We start from the raw sequence: 14,051 nt of genomic DNA, 5'->3' as shown, positions 1-14,051 counted from the left end.
GCTGTCCATCCACAGTCCATCCCGCTGTCCATCCACAGTCCATCCCGCTGTCCATCATCCACAGTCCATCCCGCTGTCCATCCACAGTCCATCCCGCTGTCCACCCACAGTCCATCCCGCTGTCCATCCCCAGTCCATCCCGCTGTCCACCCACAGTCCATCCCGCTGTCCATCCACAGTCCATCCCGCTGTCCACCCACAGTCCATCCCGCTGTCCATCCACAGTCCATCCCGCTGTCCATCTACAGTCCATCCCGCTGTCCATCCACAGTCCATCCCGCTGTCCATCCACAGTCCATCCCGCTGTCCATCATCCACAGTCCATCCCGCTGTCCACCCACAGTCCATCCCGCTGTCCATCCACAGTCCATCCCGCTGTCCATCATCTACAGTCCATCCCGCTGTCCATCCCCAGTCCATCCCGCTGTCCATCCCCAGTCCATCCCGCTGTCCATCATCCACAGTCCATCCCGCTGTCCATCCCCAGTCCATCCCGCTGTCCATCATCTACAGTCCATCCCGCTGTCCATCTACAGTCCATCCCGCTGTCCATCCCCAGTCCATCCCGCTGTCCATCATCCACAGTCCATCCCGCTGTCCATCCCCAGTCCATCCCGCTGTCCATCCACAGTCCATCCCGCTGTCCATCATCTACAGTCCATCCCGCTGTTCATCCACAGTCCATCCCGCTGTCCATCCCCAGTCCATCCCGCTGTCCATCCACAGTCCATCCCGCTGTCCATCCACAGTCCATCCCGCTGTCCATCATCTACAGTCCATCCCGCTGTCCATCCCCAGTCCATCCCGCTGTCCACCCACAGTCCATCAAGCTGTCCATCCACAGTCCATCCTGCTGTCCATCATCTACAGTCCATCCCGCTGTTCATCCACAGTCCATCCCGCTGTCCATCTACAGTCCATCCTGCTGTCCATCTACAGTCCATCCTGCTGTCCATCATCCACAGTCCATCCCGCTGTCCACCCACAGTCCATCAAGCTGTCCATCTACAGTCCATCCTGCTGTCCATCATCTACAGTCCATCCTGCTGTCCATCATCTACAGTCCATCCTGCTGTCCATCTACAGTCCATCCTGCTGTCCATCATCTACAGTCCATCCTGCTGTCCATCTACAGTCCTTCCCGCTGTCCATCATCTACAGTCCATCCCGCTGTCCATCCACAGTCCATCCCGCTGTCCATCCACAGTCCATCCCGCTGTCCATCATCTACAGTCCATCCCGCTGTCCATCCACAGTCCATCCCGCTGTCCATCCACAGTCCATCCCGCTGTCCATCCACAGTCCATCCCGCTGTCCATCATCTACAGTCCATCCCGCTGTCCATCCACAGTCCATCCCGCTGTCCATCCACAGTCCATCCCGCTGTCCATCCACAGTCCATCCCGCTGTCCATCATCTACAGTCCATCCCGCTGTCCATCCACAGTCCATCCCGCTGTCCATCCACAGTCCATCCCGCTGTCCATCCACAGTCCATCCCGCTGTCCATCTACAGTCCATCCCGCTGTCCATCCACAGTCCATCCCGCTGTCCATCTACAGTCCATCCCGCTGTCCATCCACAGTCCATCCCGCTGTCCATCCACAGTCCATCCTGCTGTCCATCCTATAGTCCATTTGTCTTCCCATCAGCTGGCTTAACATCTAAGCAGAAGGAAAACCTAGGTGGGACAGGGAAGTTTGGCTCAGTACTGGGTCAAGGTTCAGGCCAGCAGAGGGTAGCATGGATTCAAGGGAGACACTTGGGGCACAGATGCCATGAAGGACTGGAGATGGCTGAGCTGATCCCACAAGGACATCTGGGAAGGGTCAGAGAAGCGATCCAGGAGGAGCCCAGTGGGGTCTGAGTGGAAGTCATGGAAGCTTGGACACTTTGGAACAGCAACACCCCATCCACCAAGCCCATGGCAGCAGGCACCCTATCACTCTAGTCACTTGGACTGATCCCATTCTCGACTGCAAGGAAACAAAGCTCCTCAGGGACAGCTGAGGTCGGAGGAGAACAGGATGACTCTGGAAGTCAAGAAAGTGCTCCAAGTGTGGCGCAGGCATGTGGAAAGTAACAGGGCTGGCCCATGGGAGCCACCATCCAAACCCAAGCAATCTGGTCATCCGAATAAATAGTGACAGCAATGGACCACTGTAGCTGGAAAGACTACACCCAGGAAGGGCACTGAGGTCAGAATATCAACACAGGGTGGGTGTGTGCAGAGAGGAAGAGGCCCCCACAGCTCCACAGCGCTTCTATACCAAGGTTCCAAACTACTGAGGGGCAGGTGAAAAGGGCTGTGAATCACCTCCACCTGAGGGAACACAGATGACCGGTGACAAATCAAAGCCTCAACCCTCTTCACTGGAGGGGTGTACACAGCTTGTCCTGGAGGCCCTACCGAAAATGCCCTGCTGGAATCCAGTCAGCAGGAAAACCAGTGAAGCCCAGTCCAGGCACCCCACAGGGATGGGTGAGAACACACGTCAAGTTCATGAGGCAGGCAGGGATGCACAACACAGGGCAAGACCAGAAGACCAAGGAGTGGTGGTGCACGCCTTTAGTCTCAGCACTCAGGAGGCTGAGGCAGGCAGATCTTTGTGAGTTTGAGACCAGCCTGGTCTACAGAGTGAGTGCCAGAGACAGCCTCCAAAACCACAGAGAAACCCTGTCTCAAAAAAAAAAAAAAAAAAAAAAAAAGGCTGCTTTTGGCTGGGCAGTGGTGGTTCACACCTTTAATCCCAGCACTCAGGAGGCAGAGGTGGGTGGATCAAGGCCAGTCTGGTCTACAGACTGAGTTCCAGGCTAGCCAGGAACTCTGTGTAGCCAGGGCTACACAGAGAAATCCTGTCTCAAAAAAACAAAAAAACAGTTTGCTTCTGTGATGCCAGGAGGTCTGGGAGGGGCAGCTGGCACATGCTCAAAACCTTTGGGCATAGTTCTGGCCAAGATCTCTACCATGGGATACCTTCCAGCCTAGACACAGGTTGTAAGTCCCTATCAATGAGAGGGAGAAAGCAGGCTGGGCTTTGTCTTTAGGCAGAGGGTGGATTCCTTCACCACAGTAAGCCTAGGTCAGAAGTGAGCCCTATACTCCTTCCTTTGCTCCAGGTGCCCTTGAGGCCAGGACTTTGCACAGATGACTCTGCCAGGCCTGGGCCACCCAAGAGCAGGGTATGGTACTCTAGGAGGGCCAGGGGGGCATGGTGTAGCTGGGCAGTTGCTAGGAGTCTATCTCTCGGGATCACACCCCGTGACTAAAGCCACAGCACGGCTTGGCATCGACAACACCCACACTAGATGTGCCCCACCCCCAACTCCCATGTACTCTCAATGCATTCATTCAATGAATGGGCAACAGTCTTGCCAGCATTCATAGAGCAAACATGGTGCCCAGCATCTGACTGGAGTCCCAAGGGTCCCCGGTCCCCCTCAGGCTACTGTACAACCCTCGTATGGGAGGACCTGGCAGCTTGGCCTTGACACTGGGCATCCCACATCACTCAGGCCTCAGCAGGGGTCCAGCCAGGGTGGTGCCACAGAGGGGTGGTCCTGGTTCCAAAGGTCCTGCCCAGAGCCAACTGGCTCCTCCAGGCTGGAGTGGATGCTGTGGCCGCTGGCACTGCTGCATCTGATTTCCGTGAAGGAGGACCCATGGGGGCAGGATGATTCCCCTCCCTGAGGTTTTCCTTTCTTCAGGGACAACTGCACCAGGCCAAAGGCTACTATCTACCTGTCTGACCCTGAGGGTCTGGCTCCCAGGGTCCCACGGCTCACCTTGCATGGCCAGCTCGCTCTTCTGCCGCTGGATCTCCAGGTCAGCTAGCTCACTGAGCAGGGCGATCCCATGAATCCCTGAGGTATGGGGTAGAGGGGCCGTGCTGACGGGCACTGAGGCTGCTTGGGTCTGAGGGTCTGGCAGGTTGATATCAGGCAGGTCCCCTAGGTCCACAGTGGCAGCCACCAAGGCATCTAAGCCTGGCAGCACTTTGGGTGGGTGGCTGTGGTTGGGAGTCTCCCAGTCCACCTCTGAGTCCCCCTCATTCTCCTCCAGGTGGGCTTCCTCCACCTGCAGCTGGGCCGTATCAGGGACCTTCTGTGAACCATCATCCTTGTCCAGGGCACCTGGGCTCCCTGTTATCTGTTCCAGTGCTTGAGGGGTAGCCCCCAAAGGAGGCTGTGGCACCCCTTGATCCATAGTCCTCTCACTTTGCATCCCTCCCTGAGTAGAATTGGTCTGCCCAGTAGCCTCAGTGCCCCCTCCTTCAAGGAGGTCTCCAAATCTCAGTGCTTGCAACCCCTCAAGTGGACTGGGGTCCTCTGCCTTTCCTGGTGGGAGTCCCCGCTCAACAGGGTGGGGTATGATGGCAAGGTCCTGGGTGGCCTCCCTGGCCCTTGAGAGCAGCCCAGGCTCCTCTAGGCTCCTGGGGCTGCAGGGGGGTGGCTCCCCAGGTAGGAACGTCCTTGTGGGCTCAGGCTGAGTCCCTGGGGTAGTGGTTTGCATAGTTTTGGGGTCTGGGGGGTCAGAGGAGTGCACATCTGCAGGGAGGGAGAAGTCCATGCCAGCTGTGGGGTTCAATCCTGGAGGCAGGCCTGTAAAAGAAGGCACATGTGAGAGGCTAGCTGGGCATGGCCCCACCTCAGGATGGAGGAGGGGCAGGAGACTTGTGCACCGGGGCGGGGTGGGGCATGCTATTCTGAGAGGGAAACAAGAGGTGAGGCTCTAGCATCAGCACCAATCAGAGACCCACAGGGAAGGACCCCCCAGAGCATCTCTGGTGTGGCTGTCTGGAAAAGAGGGTTTTGTTTTTCCAAGACAGGGTTTCTCTGTGTAGCTCTGACTGTCCTGGAACTCTCTCTCTGGAGACCAGACTGGCCTTGAACTCACAGAGATCCGCCTGCCTCTGCCTCCCAAGTGCTGGGATTAAAGGTGTGTGCCTCTACCGAACAGCTGGAAAAGAGGATATTTAAACCATGGTGCTTGAATTGAGGCTTTCTCTGAACTAGAACAGGCTGGCAGCACGGGAGAGGCATTATGCCCCATTAATTTAAGACAAAACAAAATTATCAAATGCAAAACCTCTGCTGGCTTGGTCTCCTTTACTGTGGAATTGGGACAGGCTTTACGTTCATCAGATGGGTTTCCAAAGTGCCCGGCCTGATTCAGAGAAAATCGTAGGCTATTGGAAAGCTGGCGGTAGCAGGCTCAAGGCCCCCAGAACGGCCATTTCTTGCCTCGGGCAGGGCAGAGTATTCCTCTGGCCCCAGATGGTGACATTGTTTCTTTGCTCAGCTTTTCTAAAAAATCTGGGTTCACTGGCTGGGGACAGGCCCCAAGTCTGATGCCACCATCTGTGGCGGGCCAGGCATGTCAACACTCACAGGCTCCCTGCACTGGCCAGTGGAAGAGGTGGGTCTTGTTGTTATTTTGCCCCATCTACCCAGAGTAAAGGGGCTGAGTTCTGGGCCTGTACAGAAACCCAGGGATCTTTGGTCGATTGTCAAGAGGGAAGAGAAAGGAGGCCAAGGATTTAACAGCCTCAGTGTGGGAAAGCCTGGGTAGCAGAGCTGCAGCCCTACCCACCCAGTAGGGGTAAGACTCGCCAGGCCAAAGTGGCTCATTCCCTTACCTGGTTCCAGCGTAGTGAGGTCAGTTCCAGCCCGCTGGCCCTCCCCACTCTTGTCCTTGGTGCTGGGCACCTTGGAGCCAGGCCCTGGGCTGCCAGTAGGGCCAACGGTTAAAGTGCAGGGGGCGCTGGGATGAGCTGGCGGTGTGGGGCAACCAGCAGGGGTCTTCAGATTGGGGGAGTGGCAGCAGGGGGATAGCTTGACCAGGCCTGCAGTGGCAGATGGGGGGGTGCCCTTGGCCATGGGGGTTAAGGCAACTGGCTTGTGGGTGGACTTTGGGGCCTTCTCCTGGGCAGGTTCCTCCAGCTCCAAGTGTCGATCCTCAGGCTTGCGCTGTTGAGTATGGGAAGAGGCTCAGATGGCCACACCCTCAGTGCCCTCTCCTCCACCCCACCCCACGGCCCAGGTGCTCGGTGGGAGACATGCAAAGGTGTCCTAGGGCCATCTGCACGGGTCCTGGATTTGTAGATTTGTAGATCTGTCTTGGATCTCAGGTTGTGTGGCTGTTGGGAACATGGTACCTGGAACTGGGCAGCTCGCTGTAGCTCCAAGGCTTGGGTGGCCCGTTGCTGTTGCTGCTGCTGCTGCTGCTGCTGCTGCTGCTGTTGCTGCTGCTGCTGTTGTTGTTGTTGTTGCTGCAGTGCATACAGCTCTTGCTGCCTTAGCAGCTGGGACCGAGAGTACACTGGTAGCTGGCCAGGGTGCTGCATATGTGAAGTAGGGCCCCGGGCCCCATACATAGGGGGCCACAGTGAGGCCTGGTCCATAACGTCAGCTGTGGGCAGGCAGAGAAGAACTATCAGTTCCAGCCAGAGAGGAAGGGCCCCCTGGGCAAGCTTCCCCCTTATCTACCATCTCCACTTCCCTTCAAGCCATCCCTAGCCCTGTCCCTGAGGAGATAAACCAGGTACCTCATAGTTCTCTCCTGGGTCCCGGTCAGGCACATGCCTACCTCCCCCTACACCAAGACTGCCGCACCCCCCACATCCACTGCCAACAGCCTCGCTTGCAAACAGCCAGACTGGAGAAGAGTCCTTACCAAGTGTGTTAGTGTGGGGCGTGGGTTCCGAGGGCAAGATGACCAGCTGTGTGGCTGCATCTTGAGGAAGAGGGAACACGGAGGGCATAGAGCCGGGCACAGAAGCTGGGAAGCCAGGGGGGAGGCTCTGGTGCAGGGCAGGGTGTCCGAGGCCTGAGGAACAAACGTGTACTATTCAGCCCACATGTAACTCTCAGGCTTCCCACTCCTGGGTGGCCAGGAGAAGATGACCTCTAACTCCAAGACAGCCACCCCCCCAGCCAACTCTCGGAGCACTGACCATAGGAATGCCCCCCCATCCACAAGGAGGGACTTCGCGTGCGGGGCAGCCAGTGGGGGTGGGCAGGGTGGGGGTGGGGGGCCGGGTCCCCGCCCAGCTGGCCTCCTTGCATCATGAGGTGGGGGGGCAGGTCTCCAGGGCAGCTGCTTGAAGGGTGGATCCGGGCAAATTCCACGAGGTCTTTGTTGTCTCTGTAAGATCATTAGAGTTAGCTTGGCCCCCTCCCTTGAACCAGCCAACCCCAACCCCTCAACAGACTGTCAACCTGCAAGGGGCAATGGCGGTGGAAGGCTCCTAGGAGACACCAGGCTCTGGGCCTCAACCCTTTGGTGACGTTGGAATGTTGTTCGCGCCTTGCACACAACAGGCTAGTACCTGGTGTCAGTGTTATGACACTTCCCTTCCTCCCAAGAGGGCTCCAAGAGGGCAAACCCACCAAGGGCCTCCTGCCGGCTCTTACTGTAATAGCAGTTCACGGCCAGGCAGCCCCAGGCGGTCATCACACATCCGTGTCCTTTCCTCCTCACTCTCTAGGTCCAGCGCATGGGTAGCTCGGGACCCTCCAGCAGCTGCAGAATAAAAAAAAAAAAATGGCAGAACAATCAGGTCGTGATACCCAGAGAGCCATGACAGAAGCATGGGGTTGGGGATGGGGGCTGAGGCGGGGTCCCCTGGCCCTGGGGGCTTTGGAGGATCCTCTAGGGGCAGAAGTGGGGAGTCCATGGGGCTCACAGGCAAGGAAAGGCGCTCTGTGGATGGGTGCCATCCACCTTGCTTCCCTGACCCAGGACATCATACCTTTGAAGGTGGGGGCGGCCCTGCCCTGCCGCCCACTGTTGGTACTGTAGGCTGCATCGGGTCTGCTGACTGTGTCCTTCTGCCGGGCCAAGGCCACTGCAATGCCCACAGGTGGCTGCCGCACTTCTCCGTCTCCATGAGGAGCCTCGTGTTCCCGGCTGCGGGCACAGTCGGGTCTTTCCACTGGGCCTGGGCCCTTTGTGGCTGGGAACTTGGCTTCCTGCTGGACACAGCTGGCTTTGAGGCCACCCAGACCCACAAAGGGAGCCTTCTGGCCCACAACCAAGGCTTGGTTGCTATACTTGAGCAGGTTCTTCATGGCGGAGACCTCATCTGGTGGAGTGGGAAGCTCCTGGGACAGGAGGGCGGCCTGCTGTAGGCCACTGCCAAAGGGGTCAAGGTAGGCACTACCCTTTCGCTCCTCGCTGATGGCCATGGAGGTGCTGTGGCCTGTCTGAACACCCCATGGAGGCATATGGGGCCCACTATAACCCAGAGATGCCAGCTCCACAGACTTTCGTTTAGCATCAACCCCACTGCCTCCCGACTCGACCTCAGGAGCCACCAAGTGCTGCTGATGCCGGATCCGGGCCACCTTCTGGGCCCCTGGAGGGCCAGCAGGGGCCTCTTTGCTGGCCATTTTGTCTAAAGTGCAGCAGGCCTGGGTGGCCTTCCCACTCAGCGAGTCTTGGTGATTGGGCCGGGCACAGTCCTGCGAAGGGGTAGGCAATTCGAAGTAGCCACTTTTGTCCAGACCACCTTTGGGAAGTCCAGGGAAAGGAGCCTCGGGGCCGGCACTGAGGTACTCCAGGCCCTTCAGCCGGGGGTGGAGGGCTGCCTCAAAGCCCCCAGGTCGCCGTTCGCCCTTGCCCTCGGCCTTCAGGTGGGCATAGGAGACTCCATAGGGTGCACCATGGTCTGGGGCCATGGTCCCATCCAGGTGCCGGTCCTTGCCATCACCTGCCACGGCACAGGCCTCTGCTACTTGGAAAGGGCGGCTCTTGTCAGCCAGGTGTCCCACAGAAGGCACAAAGGTGGGCCCGCTGGCCTTTAGGTCCCGGGAGACTTTGTCCTGAAGGGGGCAGAGCCCATCTGGACCCGCGTGCAGCTGCAGGCAGGGGAAAGAGCCGGCAGGGCCCGTGCTGAGGGGAGGCGGTGGCCCGGTGGGCAGGCCAGAGGGTACTGTGTAGGACACAGCGTGATGCAGCATCTGTCGCCGCTCCAGGCACTCACTGAAGGCCGCTCCCGGCTCCACAGGGCCGGCCACCTCCTGGGCACAGCGCCCAGGGGCCCCTGCGCCTGTGCTGGGCCGGCCTAGCACACCCCCTGCACAACTGGCCAGGGAGGCCTTGCCCATATCACCATTGAGTACCTTGGCGTTGAGCAGACAGGAGGTGAGATGTTTGGGGCGGCCCTCGCAGGACCCCCGGGGTGTGGGACCCCCCTCCTTGCAGGGCCCCTCGGTGGGCATGGGTGGCACCAGTTTTTGCCGGTCTTTGCTGCTGTCTTCCTCTGCCGCCGGTCGTTCTCTGCCTTCTGCCACCTTGCTGGCTTTCTCCTTGCCCAGCTCCTTACCCATGAGGAAGCGGTCAAATTCCTTAGGACCCTTCTGCAGCGGGGCAGCCTCAATGCGGTCCCGGCTGCAGGATCCGATGGTATGAGCAGGGGTGGCTCGGGGCACTCCAGGGAAGTTGTGGTTGGCAGGTAGGATTGTGGGCTGTGGGGGCAGGTTTCGCAGGTAGAAGTTATCTGTGAGGCAAAAGTGCCAAGGTCAACAGGAAGTGCAGAGCAGCCAGTCATGAGCCTACATTAGTGTCCCCAACCCTGGCAGGGGTTTTGGTTTGTTTTCAAAACCAAGAGGGAACTGGAGAGATGGCTCAGTGGTTTAGAGCACTTGCTGTTCTTACAGAGGACCTAGATTCGGCTCCTAGCACCCACATGGTGATCTACAACCACCCATAACTCCAGCTTCGGGAGAGCTAACACCCTCTTCTGACCTGTGTGGGCACCTGGTGCACTCACACACGTGCGCACGCACGCATGCACACGGGCGCGCGCGCACAGACACACACACACACACACATAAACACACACACACATAAACACACACACACACAGGCAAAACACTCATACATGTAACAATGAAATTTTTAAAAATATTTTTAGAATCATAGACACACTATACAACACACAGCAACCACCTTCACCTGTTCAGTTAGGGGCACTGAGCACACCCAGCAACGCAGTTTGCCTATCACCACCATCCACAGTCAGAATTCTATCAACTTTCCAAACTGATGCTTCCCTTTCTCAACACATCCCCTTCTCCCCTCCTGTTATAGCCCCAGGAGCCTGGGGTTGCAGATCCTTCACTCTGTCTATTCTTAGCCGGCTCAGTGTCTCAGATTTTCAGAGTGAAGGTGGGAACAGATAGCTCTGCAGAGCTCTAGAGAACCAGCGCTGTGGACAGCTTCGTGCCTGGTGGTGCAGGAAGCTGTGACGCCTGTAGCTCTGACCCCTTTTCCAACACAAGCTGCTGTGACTGCCACGTAAGAGTGAGTCCAGGGTGTCTGAAGACGGGATAGTGTGGCAGGCCCACCTCTCAGACACTCTGCACAGCACCCCCTGCCAGACTGCAACACCTTATCTGACTATCTCAGGCTAACAGGATTGCGGTGGGAGGGAGGAGGGAAAATGGTCTCCAGTGAGACAGGACTGTTCCTCCTTGCACCCCAACCCTGGCAGCTCTGGGTCATCATCCAGGTTCCTCTGTCTTCTGGCCCTGGATTTGGGGCAAACCCTTCCTGCCCAGGTAGGGTCAGCTCCAGGTTGTCATCAGCAAGCCCAACCAAGCTAGAGCCACATTGAACCTCTGGTAGACCCCAGGGACAGCCCTACTCCTCCTTGTTGGGTGGGTGGGCAGCAGGGCCAGGCCCTAGCTAAGGGAGAGCACTAGGCAGGGAAACAAAAGAAAAGAAAAAAAAAACAAAAAAAAACCGTTTGCAACTTGTAAAACTGTCCTCAGTTGCGTAAATTCCTTGTCAATTTCCTCTAATTAGAAACCAGGGGGAAGGGGAGAAGGAAAGGGTAGCCCAAGAGAAACCTAATTAGCTCAATTTCCAAAACCAAATAATGTTCTTGGATGAAGCTCCACCACAATATTGTGAAAGCGGAGAGGCCTGGCCAGCAGCCGCCAAGACACCCGTCAGCCCCCCCACCCGGAGGGACTCCCTCGGCCCAGGTTCACCAGTCTGGTTTCTAGGGCTTAGCTTAGCCACCTGCCCACCCTTGACAGATGCTGTCAAAACAGCTGCAGGCATGGGGGTGGAGAGGCTGTGTGACTAAGGGCTCGGTGGATCCAGCCCACAAGCTCTCAAGTCTGGTTCCTGGGAGCATGTGGCAGAGCAGTCTGGGATGAAACCAGGCCCCTAAGTGGCGCTGGGGTAGGCTTCCTGGCCACACTGCGCGTGGGACAGTCTGCACCATTCATAGCTAGACCAGTCTTAGCAAGGCCAAGGCCATTCTGAGCTTCAGTGGCTCCAAGACTCTTTCCTGCCCTAATGTGCAGAACCATGCCAAGGATACAGACATGCTGGATACTCGCAGGTCCTGAGTTCACCCTCCTGGTCCAGGAAGGCCATCCAAAGGCACTCTACACTCTCTTCATATCTCAGTTCCTAACGGCTACGGGCAAAAAAGAGGGCACTCTCCTCTACCCCAGGTGGGGCTCCCTAGGGTTTGTGGAAACTGCCTCACTCTCTCTTCACCTACTGCACACCAGTGCCTTGTTACATGGGGACCACCTATGTCTAGCACTACCCCCAAGGCCCCTAACCTCCATCTCTAATCTGGGTTTACCTCCTTTAACAGTACTTACTCAAGTGGTCCCTCCCACAGCCCGGGCTGGAAAACTAGGGCCATTAGGAATACACCCTTCTGTCCTGGTACGCATTTCCTGACACCACTAACTCCGGCCTTACAGGACACCATGTCTGGGTTTATGTCTTATCTCATCATGGGGCCACCTGAAACTGAAGTGGGGCCACTACTCCAATGCCAGCCCACACCACAGAAGAATGTCCCCAAAAGCAAACAGCCCCTCAAAAGCAAAGCACCTTCATCTAGTGACAGGGACGGAAATCTCTGGCTTTAACATCACCACCTCTAGCCAGGAGGAAGCTCAATCACTGCTCCTGCAATGTCTGCTTGAGGAACTACCTCATGCACGGGACAGGGCTGGGGCAGGGGCTCCTGGCAGTCTAGAACTGGCTCAGGCCTAAGAGGAAGTCAGGAGTGCAGTTCCTGTACCCACCCCCGCCCCAACACTTCCTGCCCTGATCCTCCGTTCTAAGGGCAGGTAAAGAGACCTTGTGGGTCAGCATGGTTGCTTCAGAATGCCCTCAACCAGACACTGCACCCGCACCTGGCAGTGGTGCTAGGCTGTCCTCCTCTGGGCCCCACCTAGTCTGGGGAGGAGGGCTCACCTAGTGGGTGGCTTTCACTGGTACCCCTCAAGCTCACCCTCAGCATGCGCTGTACCCTACACCAAACCCCACAGCACTTGCCTTTTTGGGTTCCATAGAAACGATGTTGCCCATAGAGAACATTGCTGTTTCCATGGTGATCCAAGTGGCTCACGGGTAGGAAGGTAGATGCCAGACTCCCCGAAAATCTGGGGTACGCAGGAGCTAGGGAAGCAAAGCACTGGTTGCAGAGACAGCTCTCAGCTCCCTGGCCCTTACCACCCTGACCCCAAGGAGGCAAGAAGCAGGCAGCCCAGGAGCAACACCCCACAGAGCCTGCTCGCAGCCCGCCAGTGGGAAATCAACCCATCAATACATCATATTAACTCTGACTCGACTAATACCATCCCTCCAGTGCAGCACAAATTGAATTGCTGGTGGGTTAGGGGCTGGAGGGGGGGGGGCTGCCTTTGGTTCCCTCCCAGCAATGCTTGGTGTGATAGGAGCTTCCAGGCCAGGCAACAAAGGGGCTTGGAGAAGCGGCTTGAAAGGAGGGGTGCAGCATGGACTCTCCGTGAGTTCTCAGCCAAGGGAGAGCCAAACCAGACAGGGCCTCCAGCCTGCACCCTTCACAGGCACCAGAAAAGCAGATGGTCTTGGTAGAGTTGTGCAGTACCACAGCTGGTCTGGGTGACTCATACTCTAGGTAGCTGAAGCTGGGATGCAGCCGGTTCCCACTTGTTGGAAACCACGGGTCTCTCCCCTCAACTGGCCTCTCTACAGGAACACAGCATCTTATGCCGCTGGCCACAAAGTCCCTGACATGCCACACTGTGTACAAGGCCTCAGCCCTAACTGCTACCTGGCAACTGAGTCGTACTAAGCAGGCCCCTTGTCTGTCCCTCAGAGGCAGCCAAGGGTCTAAAGGGCTGTGCCTACATGACATAATAACACTAACCACAGCCTAGAGCTGATCCCACCCTGCTGACATTGGGCTCTTGTTACCCTTTTCCTTCTCCCCTGACTCCTGAGGTCCCAGTCTGCAAGAGCAAAGGCTGAGCCCTGACAGCAAGCCTTGGGAAGGGGCACAAAAGCTGTAGCACTGGGTGCTGGAGAGATGGCTCAGGGGTAAAGAACACTGGCTGTTCTTGCAGAGGACCAGGGCTCAATTCCCAGCACCAACAGAGTGGTTCACAACCATCCACAACTCCATTTCCAGGGAGCCCAACACCCACTTCTGATCTCAGAGGGTACCAGGCACACATGCAGGCAAAATACTCATACATGTAAAACAGAATCAGTACATCTAAGATATTTTTAAAAAGGAAAGAGCGGCAGGGTTGCACAGGCTTCTCTTGGGAAGCTCAGAGCTGGAGACTCAGAGTCACCAGCCCCTAGGGTTGTGGCTTCTTGGCTGGTTCCTCCCATCAGGCCTGACAGGAGCTTGGAGACCTGGACCTCCATCAAACCAGCCAAGGAGTCTTGGCTGCTGGTAGTTACTGACCCTACCACTGTTGTCACCAAGACAGCTGCTAAGATATGGGGAGGGGAACTTATGTCTTCTCCAGCTCAGGCAGCTAGCTTTCTCTGTTAAATGGGGTGAGGGATCTTTCAGGAGATTGGATCAGACTAAAGTTATCCATATGAGGGACTAGATTGTCAGTCAACTCAGTATGAATCTAAAGGCCAGCTGTGGGTGCACGGGGTTGGGGCGCCCCGGGGCCTCTGCGAGCATTAGGCAGAGCCTCCCTGGGGGTGAACTGGGAAACCTGAAGGACTGATCAACTCAGAGATGTTCTGCAGGCAGGCAGGCAGGCAGGCAGGCAGGCAGGCAG

General features: G+C 57.1%; 1 protein-coding gene across 6 annotated transcripts in view; it reads right to left on the bottom strand.

Annotated features, from left to right (window-relative positions):
- The window catches only part of Bahcc1 (BAH domain and coiled-coil containing 1), a 65,205-nt gene that overhangs the window by 17,708 nt on the left and 33,446 nt on the right, over window positions 1-14,051 (bottom strand). For 5 of the 6 annotated variants that reach the window (XR_004770886.1, XM_027425426.2, XM_027425427.2 and 2 more), the window contains 8 exons: window positions 12,319-12,441; window positions 7,754-9,502; window positions 7,416-7,524; window positions 6,956-7,146; window positions 6,676-6,828; window positions 6,158-6,411; window positions 5,639-5,969; window positions 3,786-4,601 (listed from right to left, as the gene is read on the bottom strand). Coding sequence is in view for 5 of the 6 variants with exons in the window: in XM_027425426.2 (XP_027281227.1) it covers window positions 3,786-4,601; window positions 5,639-5,969; window positions 6,158-6,411; window positions 6,676-6,828; window positions 6,956-7,146; window positions 7,416-7,524; window positions 7,754-9,502; window positions 12,319-12,441 (3,726 nt within the window). In the remaining variant the exon portion in view is untranslated. The remainder of the gene's footprint in view (window positions 1-3,785; window positions 4,602-5,638; window positions 5,970-6,157; window positions 6,412-6,675; window positions 6,829-6,955; window positions 7,147-7,415; window positions 7,525-7,753; window positions 9,503-12,318; window positions 12,442-14,051) is intronic. The other variant, XM_035448243.1, reaches the window with a different exon arrangement.

The sequence above is a fragment of the Cricetulus griseus genome, chromosome 7 (genome assembly GCF_003668045.3).
Source record: "Cricetulus griseus strain 17A/GY chromosome 7, alternate assembly CriGri-PICRH-1.0, whole genome shotgun sequence".
NCBI lineage: Eukaryota > Metazoa > Chordata > Mammalia > Rodentia > Cricetidae > Cricetulus > Cricetulus griseus.
Note: the sequence above shows the minus strand (reverse complement) of the source record. Positions and strands in the feature narration are given on the sequence as shown.